We start from the raw sequence: 12,975 nt of genomic DNA, 5'->3' as shown, positions 1-12,975 counted from the left end.
TCCATCCTGTCTCGTCTCCGCCTCGGTGCGTTTCCTCCGTCTTTTCTCACGTTCTGTGCCGCCCTTGTTCGTTCTCTTTCTCTGCCCAAATCGCTTCTCGACTTCCTGCGTCGCTGTGCATTCCTCGTGGTTCACGCCCCCATCTGTCGTCTGCTGGCTTCCTGCGTCTCAACTGACTCTGCTCTGTTCCCGGCGTGACCGCACTGCCCCCGCTCCCCATGGAGGCCTCAGAGGCTGCGCTGTCGTCGTCGTTCTCTTCTCTCCAACCAGATCGGTTTATATTCGAAGAAGAACGCATGCAGCCCGAGAACGCGTGCGTTCTCAGCGATTCCTCAAACGAAGCCACACCCGTCGAAGCACCAAACGACCCTCAGACTGCTCGCCTCAATGTTCTTCTGGCTGTGACCGGAAGCGTCGCAGCGATAAAAATCCCGGAGATTATAGAGGAACTGCATGCGGAAGGCCGGAAAAGAAGCACTTGCGTCGATGTACGTTTGAAGAAGACTGCCATTCGGACAACAAGAGGAGACGCAGAAGAGAGTGAAAAAGTAGAAGAGTGAAACGAGAGACGAGGGTGTGGCCTCTGTGCGCGTTCTACGGGTTCCTTGAACGGATGGTTCCCCATTTCGACGTTTCCGGTTCCTGCGTCTTCGCGTTTTTTCTCAGCTGAAGCTTATCGCGACGAAGGATGCATGTCACTTCTTGAAGAGCTTTCCGCTGAACGTGATCCGAGACGAAGATGATTGGAGATCCTGGAATCAAAAAGGGGACCCGGTCCTCCACATTGAGGTAACTGAGCTAGCTTTTCTCCCCCTCTGCATATCCATATATATATATATATATATATATATTCATACACGCACACAAATTTGTATTTCCTTTCGTGTACGTTTATGGGTTCACCTGCATGCGTGTATATCTGTATATATCTGTGCATGTGTGTAGAAGCACTCAAAAGTAGGTGTGTGTGCCCCTCCGTAGTTCTCTATGTATTCACGGTAGTGGTATACAAAATCCTAGGCTCTCAACTCGCGGCGTCTCTCCCTCGTGAGTCTTGCGCAGCCACATTTACGCAAGGGAGCCACATTTTGTAGATCTAGATGGACAGATACGTCTTCCTCTATCTGCATGTACATAAATGTTAATGATATGTGCACGTCTACCTATTTGTATCTGCATGCACATATCTTGATTCTTCATCTTTGCGTCTTCACATCTCACGCTTGCCTCTCTATTGCTGTCGCTCTCTACACCACGTGTATACCTTTCGCATACAAGTACACACAATCCATACACATCTATAGATATATCTATTAATATATGCATGTGTGAAAAGGGAAATATGTAGCGATGTGCCTGAGACACACGCAAATGTATACATATACATATATAGATACATATATATATATATATATGGGGAGTAGGGAAAGAGATGTGCGGACGCAGAAGATGGCCGTGCTGTGTCTCTTGCGGGCTGCGATCGCCTTCTGGGCGTCTCTGCTTTGTTTGCAGCTGCGTCGCTGGGCTGACGTTCTCGCGATTGCGCCTCTGAGTGCAAACTCGCTCGCGAAGATCTCCCAGGGTCTCTGCGACAGTCTGCTAGTGCGTCCCTGTTCCTCCGAATATAAGCCTACAGTTTCGTGACACAGACAACCCAGGTCGTTTCGGTTCCTCTCACCCCCGCGTGGGACTTCTAAGGGCGGCTTGAAGTGTCGGATCTCAGCATCCTCCTTTCCAGCAGAGCCTAACATATGTCACATTTCCAGATGGACACGGGCCAGAGGGACAGAAAGGAGATATAGGTGTATAGATGGATGCATGTACACATAGTTATATTCATTTGCATATGTTTTTCTAGGGGTTTCCTTCATATACATATCTATATCCGCTCTCTTTTTTTTATATATAGATAAATGGAGACATGTAGATAGGTGTGCGTAGGCGGTAGAGGCGTGTATATTCGTTTGAGCATGTGTATCTTTTCACGTGATATTTGGTTTCCTGGAGTTTCTGAGGCAGTCGCGTCCTAGCTCTTTTGCGTGCATTCCTTGTCGGTCAATGGCTCTCTCAAAACCCACGGACGGTGTCTGAACTAAAGACGCGAATGGGGAAGATCTCATTGGGTTCCGTGCTCTCTCCCCTCTCTCTGCACCACCTCATGACTTGCGACTCCTCCACCCTGCCCCAAGACGGTCTTCTCTGCGCCCCCTTTTTCCCTCTCCCGACCCGCCAGGGCGACTTGGCAGCCGAACTGTCTGTACACTGCAACTGTGCGTTCGCTCCCCGGACGCGTGCCCCAAGTTTTTGCCGCACTTCCACGAAAACGGTTTCTTCTCCCTTTCCTTGCAGACTTGCGTCGCGCGTGCGTGGGACTTTAAGAAGCCGTTCGTCGTCTTTCCCGCAATGAACGCGCTCATGTGGAAGCATCCTCTGTCTGCTCAGCAGCTGGATCTTCTTCGCTCCTTCGGGGTTAAGGTGAGTAGAGAGGAAAGAAGCGAAACCGCGAACGGGGGGCGGAACCACCAGGCAGACGCAGCGCGGCGCTAGATTCGCATTGTAGGGCAACCCATGGAAACAAAATCTGGCGGAGCGCAGAACGTGGAGGCTCCTTTGTCGGTTTTCTCTTACAAGAGCCGTTCCCTCTTTTTCCTCTTTCTTCGTTTTTTGTGTCTCGCTCCTGTCCTTTCCTTTTTGTGCCGTCGTGTCGGTTTCATTGCTTGTGAGACGGTGACCTGTTTGGATGCTGGCAGGTGGTAGAGCCCGTCGAGAAGACGCTCGCGTGCGGCGACACAGGTACGCCCTTGCCTCTCTGTTCTCCTGAACGTTTTCTCTCCCTTTTCCTCTGTCTGCTTGCTTCGCAAACGGAATCCCACACACGGCGTAACTGCCAGCACACAAATGCACGCGTTTTCCTGGCGACGTGAGTCTTTCTCTCTCAACCTCTCCACCTCTGTTGTGGCTGCTCTGGATGTCTTCTTGTCTGGTATCGGCCGTAGCTCTACACACGGTGCGTGCGTGCGTGCATCTGGACACGTCTCGATCGCTCAGTGGTTTATACAGATGTGTCGCGTCCTTCGAGCGTTTCCTCGTTTTCCTCAAAACTAGCCCATTCTCTCTCCCGTCTGTGGAACGCCCACTGACGCCACTGGCTTCTGGCCACTTCTGCAGACAGCTGGGTGGGCTGCGTGCGGCGGGTGACCCGAATATAAGCCGAAGGGCGATTTGGGCTTGTTTTGGGCTGTCTTTCTCTGTGTGTTGTCTCTCTTCTCCGCGACAGGTCCGGGAGCGCTGCCGCCGCCTCAGTGCGTCGCGGCGGAGATTTTCCTCGCTGCGTTTGCGGCTTATGCGCCTGACGCAGGCGAGAGTGAAGCCCAGCACCGACGTGTTTGACGGGACATTCGAGTGGCGAGGAGGCGCAGAGACAGACTAAAAGAACTGTGTTACGGTCTAGGGTTCTGCCGCGAAAGACACGCGGGGTCTCCCCGCTGGGCACCTTCCAGGGTCAAGGGGCGAAGGAGCATTCTCGAACCGCGCACAAGACTTCCTCCTGCGTCGATCCGTCGTCCCTTCTCTCCAGTCGCGTCTCTTCTTTTTCTTCTGCCACGCTTTCGTCTTCTCGCTTTCTCCTCTAGGTTTTTCAGTGCGGTGAACGTCAATGCGTGTCCGTAGGGAAACGGTTTCTTCGAGGTTTACGGTTTAGGAACTCGCCTCGTAGAAAATGCCCGTTTTGCAGCGCCTCGGAAATCCCCTTCGGGAAAACCGGGAGTAGAGCTGCCTGGCACCAACTTTTTTCTCAGGTCGTCAAATCTGCTGGGGCAGGTCCCGCCCCTCCGCGGCCTCCTGAGAGGCTGAACGAACAGAAGACATGCTTCGTCGTGCTCCCTTGTTCCTCTCACGCCTCTGTCTGTACAGCGAGCGAGAGCAAGACGTGAGGAGTTCGAAAGACCAGAAAACGCGAGACACACAGAGACAGATAGACAGAGAGAGCGAGAGAGTCTCGAGGGCAGAGACAGTACGGAGCTGCTTCACAGACAGGACTGAGGCGAGGTGTTTCGCTGCGGAGTGTCAGATAACCGTGAGAGATGGTTCTCAGAAACGGGTTTTCAAGAAACGCCAACGGGGCACGAGCCACAAGTGGGCATAGCCTCTAAGTTCGGTTTCAAGAGTGAAGGCCTTGTACTGACAGAGTCCTTCGTAAAAAACAAATCAGGCGTGTCTGGTCTTGAAATATCTAAATGGGGATGCTTCTCGACAGTCTGGTCGTCGCAGTAGTGGGGACCGCAAAAACCTGGGCACATGAGAAGCGAGGGAAATCTGTTTCGCGTCTCAAATGTCGCATCTCCAAACATCCTTCGTAGCGCCATCTTTCCTCGTCATGTCCTCCTCCTCCATCTCTTTTCTCCCGCTCCCTTTCCTCTCTCTCCCTTTCTCTTGGTGTATCTCTCTCGTTTGGTCTCCATCTCTCTCGCAATTTTCTTGCGGTATGCCTGTCGTGTGCATGCCTCTACGCGAAAACCTGGATCGTCAGTCTCCGAGAGATCGAACGAGACCGGCATACGCATCCTTCGCGAACGCCGCGAGACGGTCACTCATCGACAGAGCCCCTGCGCCACGCTTCGGCTCTCAGTCCCATGCAGCGGACATGTTTCGCCATCTGCCACGAGAGAGACCGCAGCCATCTGTCGAGAGGCGTGCTTCGCTCCCCTTTTTTCTGTTTGTCTACGTTTTCTCTGTCTCCTTGGCGAGCCTCTGAGAGGCCACAAACAAGTGCAGAGCTCTCGACTACTCGCTTGCCGGCACACTGTCTCCTTCACTCGCCTCGTCGCCGCAGCTGAGGCTGGGATCTTCGGAGACCGTCTCCGGTGCATGCGCCTCTCCCGACGACTTCGAAAACGAAGCGCTGAAGGAAAGAATGTCGCCGACGAGCAGCGGCGACAGGCCGGTGGCGTCTGCAATCGCGTCCTGCAAGAACGAAAACGAACAGAATCGTTTCCTTGAAAACAGTCGTTCTCCTCAGCAGACCGGGCTTCCTCGTCAGCAGCTACGTCGATGATTCGACTGCACGCAAAGGGGCCTTTCTTCCGAGAAGATTCCGAAACGGTTTGTCTAGCATGCAAGGAAACGCGCACAAGTGATCTATCCTCTCTCTTCAGTTTGCACCCTGCAGGTACCGCGTCGGCGGTTAGAGGCAACGGAGACCACTCAACAGAGAACCGGAAGCGAGCGGCCAAGTGAAGCAGCGTTTTCTCTTGTCTACGGACTCAGCTTTTCGTGCTGCCGGTGGCAGTCCACCGCTTCCCCTCGGCCCACACTCGAGAAAAGACGGGAATGCTCCTCTCGGAAACGGCGCATTTCTTCCTTTTTCTCACCACGGCTGCGCCCTCCGCAGCAGGCAACGCGCCTCGCCGGTCCAGCAACGCCGCGGCCGCCTAAGAGAGAGAAAACAGACGCACCTTTTCTCAGAGGGTCGACCGCGTCCTGCCCAACAGAAGACTCGATCTGTGTCTTCTTCACAGAAGAAACTTCGCTCTTCAGGAAACTGAAACCAGAACAGCCCCGTTCTCCGCGCCGACACGCGGGAAGCAGATGCTCGGCCTGCGACGAAGGCGACACAACTCTACTCTGTGTATAAAGAGACAGATACAACTCAAGCAACGACATCTGCGAACGGACATTTGTGTACCGGGGTAGACGGATGTGTCTCAGAGCAATGTGGAGATGTGTTTCCATTTACAGACGGTCTCGCGTAAACTTCCTCGGTACAGTTCTGCATCTTCCTCCAGATTCAAAACCTCGACTTTTCTCTCACCTCCACTTGGCAACGCACGCAGGCGCATGTGAACTTGTAGTGCTGCAAAAACGAGCATGCAAACAATGCATTCATGCATTTATGTGTATGCACATATATATAACCACGGATACGAAGATCATTCACACAGACATGCATGTATATATCGACGTAGATGCATATGTATACTTGTGTCCTGCGTTTGTGTATCGGTTTCGCGTGTGCTCGTCTGATTCGACTCGAGCAGAGAGACTGCCCGCACGCGTGTTTGAATGCGTTGAGGGTCTGTTTTGTCTGGCCTTCTGTCGCAGAAGCATTCGCCACCCGTTGTTCTCTCTCTGGAGAACCACGCTGAAGAAAGACTCTCACGCGTTTGAGGAGGCGCTGTCGCGAGGCTAATGGAAGCGTTTCGTCGATGTAGGACAAGAGCACCTGCTCGTCCTGGGCGATATCCCGCAACGCCGTCACCTGAGATCCGAATCAGATGGAAATGAGATACTTGCTGAAACATTTGAGCAACAAGAATGCCAATACTTTTGAGGTAGTGCAAAACGTATGCCCCAGGAGATCGACTGTCGTTGGTTGAGCTCTTCGATTGCCGTCAACCCGTACACATTAGTTCATCCCAACAGCAGAAAGGCGCAGATGCGTTCCACCGGCTCAACGCCCCCGCGGGCCTTTCACGACATGCGACAGCACCACCTGCAGCCATATGCAAATGGAAATAATAAAGGCGTACATCTAGATCGAACGGCGCAAAGAGATACAGATAGATACATGTCCATAGACACAGACGGGCACTGGTGCACGGGTAGATATAGAGAGAAACAGAGAGGTTAATGTAGCGCACAGAGGAGAAAATTCAGAGATTTACATACGAACCTACATATATATATATATATATGCAGATGATTTTGACTCGAACCTATATGGAGATGTGGAGCGATGGGTAGGTATATGCATGCGAAGAGTATCGTTTTCTCAGGGAGAGAGTTTTCGAGATTCTTAGATCGGCTGCCAGGTGAAGAGGCGATGGTTGGCTGAGGAAAATGCTCGACGCATCTCGGTGCGCTACCTGAGCAGTCTTGGTGAGAGAGGGATAATCGACTTCCGCATTCGGCCAGCAAGAATGGTTCGTCATCGACACTGCCCTGAAGAGGCCTATTCCCATGAAAGGAGGAAGGAGATCCCCGACGAGAGCTTTCCACTCTTCTTCCTCAGCGCCTGCAGCCTCCGACCCGTCTGAGAAAAGCGAGAGCAAAAAGGAGAAAAACTTGCACAAGATGGCGGAGCATGCACAGACCGATAGACAGAGAAATGCAAAGAAAAGGAAACCACAAAGGGGGGGAAAAGTTCTTCTCTCTGCCTTCGTCGTGCCTGTCTTCCCTTACCTCTCTCCCTTCTCCGTCAGTCTCTTCTCTCCACTTCTTTTCTTCTCTTTCTCTTGTCTCTCTTTCTCTGTCTCTTTCTCTTCTGTCTCTTGCTCGTCTTAGCGTTTCCTCAAGGCCCCGTACCAGTCGGTGAGCGCCCGCCCTGGATTTCCTGGTCTTCGTCGTCTTCCGCGTCTTCGCATGCCGCGATTCTTTTGCCCAGACGGAAAAGCTGCAGGTGAGGGCAGCAGCAGGTGCGAAGGCGCCACAAACAGAAATAAGACAGAGGACGTTGCTCGGGGTTCGTGCGTGTGCCTCGGCTCGCCGCACTCAGAAAAAAGCTAAGTTGCGCCGGCCAGGAAGGAATCGAAACCACTGGAGCGCTCTCACCGGTTTGCACCGCCAGAGAGAAGAAAGACGAGAAGACGCGAGACGCGCGTTGAGAGGATTGTCGAATTCGATGTCGACGTTCACCAAGTCGAAGGTTCCCTGCGTACAGAAAGCCCCAGAAACGACGGGAACATTCCAGAGGAGTCCAACCAAAAAAAGAGAGAACACGAACCGGAAAAGGCGAGAAGCAGAAGACAAGGGGAGAATGAAGGAGCGCGAATAAGAGAGAGCAAGAGAAAAGGATCAGACAGAAGAGAGAGAAGGGGAAGAAAGGAAGATAGCGGCATGTCCTGCAGCGCCGTGAACGTGGGACGAAAAGAGACGCTTGGAGACCCAGAGGCCGCGAAAGCCGCGAAACGAGGCGGCAGAAACCCGCAGAAAAACGACGCACGCGAGGCAGCACGAAAGGAAAAGCATCTTCTCTAGACGGCCCCCGAACGCAACGTTTTCTCTCATTTTCGCGCGATGCGCATGTGTTGTGAACAAAGGGGTGGATTCCGTCAGAAAACAGTCACGCAGAACGCAACGCGGCAAAAACAGCGCATCCAGCTCGTCGCTTCTCCCTGGTTCGCGCTGCCTTGATGTTTTTCGTGTTCCGGAACTGCCTCCAGAATCGTGTCTTTCGACAAACCCGCCGTAATCAGTGTCGCAAGTTCTGCCCTTTCATCCCCCCTCCGCAGCCTCTCGTTTCTCAGCATATCCCCTACGAGAAGGTGGGAGTAAAAGTCGAGGCTAAAGAGAACCTTCCACTTGTCTCTGAGGTGCGCCGTGTCCGGTTCGTCTCCGTTCTCCGTCGCCCAGGGCGTCTCTCCAAGGACATCCTCAGCAAGGAAAACGCGACAAAGGAGAGAGAACGACTCCTTCAGAATCTCCAGGCGGCCTCTCGAGCGTCGCCAGCGCTCCGCCGCTCCTCTCGGCGCTGACAGCGCCTCCTCTGCATCGCCGATATCTTCCCTGCATGCAGTGTTCGAAAAGGAAATGTGTGAAGCCATCGACAAAACAGAGACACGCGTCCTCTCACTCACTCGAAATACATAGAGAGTCCGATGAAGGCGGGTATTTAGAAGCTGAAAGATGAACGTCCAAGTCTATCTACCTATATATATATATATATATATATATATATATATACATCTACATATATTTATATATATGTACATCTACATATATAGATACAGATATATCTAAGCGTTTCCAGATAGGTGGATCAATTGCGCCACAGCGCGATCCGAGAGGAGACCGATAAAGAGGTATAAATTTGCACACATCTCCGGAGGAAAAGGATAAAGCAGTGGCTGATCGATCGACAGAGCCGGAGACAGAAGTCGACGAATCGAGTGGAGGCAGAGAAACTGTCGGCAGGTGAGCCCCAAAAAAGGAGAGTTGAACAAGACTGCGAAGCACCACACGTGCACCGCTCGCTGCCGCCCTCTTTTTTGTGTTTCCCCCTCTTCTCGACGCCCACGCCTTTGCCGTCTTTCCCAGAAGCGATTTTTACCATCGGCGAGAGTAGAATCGGCAGAACGGAGTCATGACATCTTCCACGGACGCCTGGCCGTACAGAACGTCGACAAGCATTTGCGCGTAGGCACGCCCTAGACAGCAGTCCCGGTGCCCGAAGAACAGGCCGCGAAAACAGGGGAAAAAGGGAAGTGAGTGCGCAGTGACAGACGCGCGCGCGTTCGTGGTAAGAGCTGCGGCGCATGCAGTCCCGGAAACCTTCCTGCGGCATAAAAAACGAGTGTGGCCGCTCCCTGCCTTCTTCCGCGAACCGAACCGCTAGCAAGTCGCGACGCCCTCTGCATGTCTCGGAGGGGTTCCTGTCGACGTCCGCCAGCGACTGCCTGTCGCCTCGAGGCGACGCAGAAGCCTAGACAGGGGACAAATGAGTTTCTGTGGTGCTTAGGGGATTACCATCCTTTCTCCGATATATCCTATGGGGAACGGGGGCTCGCCAGAAAGCCAGTGCGTGATCTCACTTTTTGGTAGTCTCCTTCCTGATGTCAGTCTGTAGAAAGTGCTTGTATCTACTAAAAGCTAAGCGACAGCGGGTTTGACAACGGCGTATGTTTATACTGACTGGTATATACTTCAGTCAATGTCGGTATTGTCTTGGAGGAGAAGTGAAGATGAGAGATTCAATGTATAGACACGAGTGAGCACCCTGGTCTTCGCCGCGATTCGAAAGGCGAGTCAGGCTCTTCATCATGTCTCTTAGGTGGGTATGGCGGCTCCTTCAGCGGGCTCAAAGCGGGGAGATTCGCCCTGTCGGGGCCTGTCTGTCGATTGCGACTCACCTGCCAGCAAGAAGGTCTCGTAGAAACGGCGAGAGTGCGCGGCGAAGACTCGCCAGGCTCGCTGCATGCGGTCTGTCGCCTCGATGCACAGAAGGCGGTGGTGCCCCTTTGTCTGTGCAAGCTAAAGCGAGGAACCGAGCATCAGGAGAGGAGGTGAGAGAACAGGTGAAGACGAGGAAGACTGCAGAGAAAGCGAACGCGGCGGCGGAGGGGAGAACCGGAGGGGAACGAAGCGGGCAAAAGGAAAGACACACGAAAAAAAACACGAAGACTCGGGTCCCCCGCACACCAAGTCCTTTTTCTCTCTCCCCAGGCTTCTCTCTCCCCAGGCTTTTCTCTCCCCACGTTTCTCTCTCCCCACGTTTCTCTCTCCCCACGTTTCTCTTTCTCCACGCTGCCTTGCGCCGATCCGTCCCGTACCTCCGCTGCGATTCGCCATGCGCTCACGACGGCCCGCGTTTTCGCCTCCCGAGGAAGAAAAGTGCATGTGCATTTTCCGCAGCGCGTTTTCCCGTCTCCCCACCTTCTTGTGTTCTTCAGAGCAATAAACCACTCCGCAGTTGCGGGCACAGGGGACGGGCTGCGCGAGGCAGAAGTCCTGAAGGCACGCGAAGGAAATCGGGAGAAGCGGCGGACCTCCGTGCTGCTCAACTGTTTTTGCCACGACGCAAATCCAGCTGTGTCTCTTCGAATCCCCCCCCAGCGTTTATAAAAAACCACAGTGGTGCATGCTAAGCTACACACGGATATAGATGCTCACGCAGGCACATATATATATATATATATATATATATACAGCTATCTACAACCGTGGATGAAGGGGTGAGCACAGATGTAAATATCAGTATACACGCACATTTAAACCGACAGAGAGATGATAGGTATCTCGACCTGGCGAATTTGGAAACCTTCGTCTGAATCAGATGAGGAGGCGCACATAGGTGCGGCAGGGGTTGCTGGAAGCTGTTCGGTTCCTCACTTCTTGGAGGAAATCGTCGGTGAGCAATTCGAGGTTTTCCTGAATTCGTCGATCCCGCTTCGCCGCGTCAGATGCGTCACTGTAACAAATACACACCCACTCTGGACACGCATGTTATATATATATATATATACATAAATAGATACATATATAGATACATATATATATATATATATATGCACGTATGTACCTTTACTGATGGCCATATACGAGTCGCACCAGATGTGTTCTTCCAGATGTAACCCGATACGGTCGTGGAATTGAAGGGCCATCCAGGGGGGCTGACAGAGGTTCAAAGGAACCCTGTAAGTTTGATTCGAAGAGCGTATTTTTGCTGGTGTTGAGCATTCCAATATCGGCATGGTCATTCCAGGTCTACGTGCATGCATGCAAATTTAGATAAAGCTAATGATAGAGAGCTGTGCGTCTCCCTTAGTGACACCACAGGCATCGGGTTTGACAAATACACCCACATGCAGACTTCCACATATATGCGAGCATATATGCAAAAAAGTGTGGGCATATGTGTGAACGGCTTTCCGTGCACAGGTTTGAAGTAGATGCTTTGCCGAATCCTTTACGAATCGAGGCGACACCAGAACGGACGAGACGAGAGGGCGTAGTCGCCTCCAGGTACGTCTGGGGTTCATTGCGCAAGTCTGGGGCCCCAGTACGCGCAACACGAGAGAAAAAAGGGGGCGCGCTTCAGGCTTTAAGACCGTCCCTGTCCTCAGCTTCTCAAAGAATGCCAAGTGCACCGCGTTTTGGCAGAGAGGCATTTGTTTGCATGCAGGCGTGTGTATGAGTGTCGGTAGACGCGTAGGGCATCCTACTTGGAGAGAATCAGTTCCAGCTGCTGGCGGAGGTTCCCCACGAACGTGAAGCACCGCCCACAGGTCCAGCTGCAGCGCCTGACAGGAGCGAGACGAGACAAACGGCATGCGAACACGCCTGCGCCAGAGCCGCTCTCCCCCCGAGGCGTGTCTGTGTACGTTTACTATATGGAGTTAGAACTGATACGTGGAACTAAAGCTTTGAAAATATATATATATATATATAGTACATGTATACAGTACATATATATATGGGCGCAAAGGGGAAGGTCTCTGGAGACTGGCGTACGACGAGGAACAAGCGAACGCGAAGGACGAGCAGCCGTACGTGAAAAGCACTGGAAATCCCGTGTGTGTGGAAAACAAGGGTTCCCAAAAGATGAGACGAAACTCGAGAGGGTGTAGGCGCGAGCACGAGCAATTTCTTCACACGTCGGGAAACCTTCAGGTTTCTCTTCCTTTCCGTCAAGACCACTCACTCGGAGTAGATATGCTGAGCAGCGACGAGGGGCTCTGCATCGTTGTAGATGACCTGTAGAGAAACACAAAAGATTGAGCTTCCCGGAGAAACGACATTCACGAAAGACAAAGTTCGGTATTTCCTCTCATCCAACAAGAAGCTTCCTGAGTCGGTGCGATGTGCCTCGTCGCCAAGGCCGTGCTTCTGTCTTCGGCCCCTCCTCAATTTCTATGCACGACATGGAAGTGTCTCATGTTGACACCCCCCCTCCCCTCCTATATATATATATATATATATATATATATATATATATATGCGTGCATGCAGATGGAGGTATCGAGAGAATTTGCTCGATGGAGAGACGTGGGGTGCTGAGGATGAAATCGCTGGTCGCTAGGCAGGTGCGACTCCCTGTGAAATGGACATGCGGAGACAGAAACTCGGTGCCTGTGTAGACGGAGAGATGTGTGAACGCGTCCGCATCGAAAGGAAGATGAACGGGTTCATGGAAAGTGGCTGTGAAGACACTTTCGCCTGAAGAAGACACCGTGCGTGTTTGCGTCCTGCAACGTCTTCGGGATTCGCCTCGCTCACCTCTCCTTTCTTGAAGGCCCTGCGCGCGAGGACTCCTCGGCCCACTTTCGAGTTGACGAAGGCGATTTCGACCGCGGAAAACGGCGAGTCGGCATTCTCTGTCTCTGTCTCTGTTGGTTCTCTATGGCCCCAGGAGTCGCTGGAGCATCTTCCTTTCTCTCGGCCTGCTGAATCCGGCGGGAGGGACACGCGATGAGGCTTTCCGGACACTCCGGTTTGCTCGCCAGAGGTTCTAGGCCCGCGGGGGGTTTCAGTGTCGCTCAT

General features: G+C 52.7%; 2 protein-coding genes across 2 annotated transcripts; one reads left to right on the top strand and one right to left on the bottom strand.

The window, feature by feature from the left end:
• Positions 1-218: 218 nt before the first annotated feature.
• NCLIV_017870 (hypothetical protein) lies at positions 219-3,390 on the top strand (the record flags this gene model as incomplete). The annotated part of the gene is made up of 6 exons (XM_003881979.1): positions 219-488; positions 667-789; positions 1,513-1,602; positions 2,350-2,475; positions 2,751-2,793; positions 3,278-3,390. 6 exons carry the CDS (start codon positions 219-221, stop codon positions 3,388-3,390), a joined length of 765 nt encoding a protein of 254 aa, XP_003882028.1.
• A 1,392-nt stretch (positions 3,391-4,782) lies between these two features.
• NCLIV_017860 (conserved hypothetical protein) lies at positions 4,783-12,975 on the bottom strand (the record flags this gene model as incomplete). Its single annotated transcript, XM_003881978.1, has 14 exons — positions 4,783-4,962; positions 5,370-5,429; positions 5,810-5,851; positions 6,158-6,256; positions 6,864-7,030; positions 7,303-7,390; positions 7,549-7,647; positions 8,256-8,502; positions 9,047-9,143; positions 10,266-10,443; positions 10,825-10,903; positions 11,658-11,735; positions 12,137-12,189; positions 12,712-12,975. 14 exons carry the CDS (start codon positions 12,973-12,975, stop codon positions 4,783-4,785), a joined length of 1,731 nt encoding a protein of 576 aa, XP_003882027.1.

The sequence above is a fragment of the Neospora caninum genome, chromosome VI, assembly GCF_000208865.1.
Source record: "Neospora caninum Liverpool complete genome, chromosome VI".
Taxonomy (NCBI): domain Eukaryota; phylum Apicomplexa; class Conoidasida; order Eucoccidiorida; family Sarcocystidae; genus Neospora; species Neospora caninum.
This window is presented reverse-complemented; position numbering and strand designations above follow the sequence as displayed.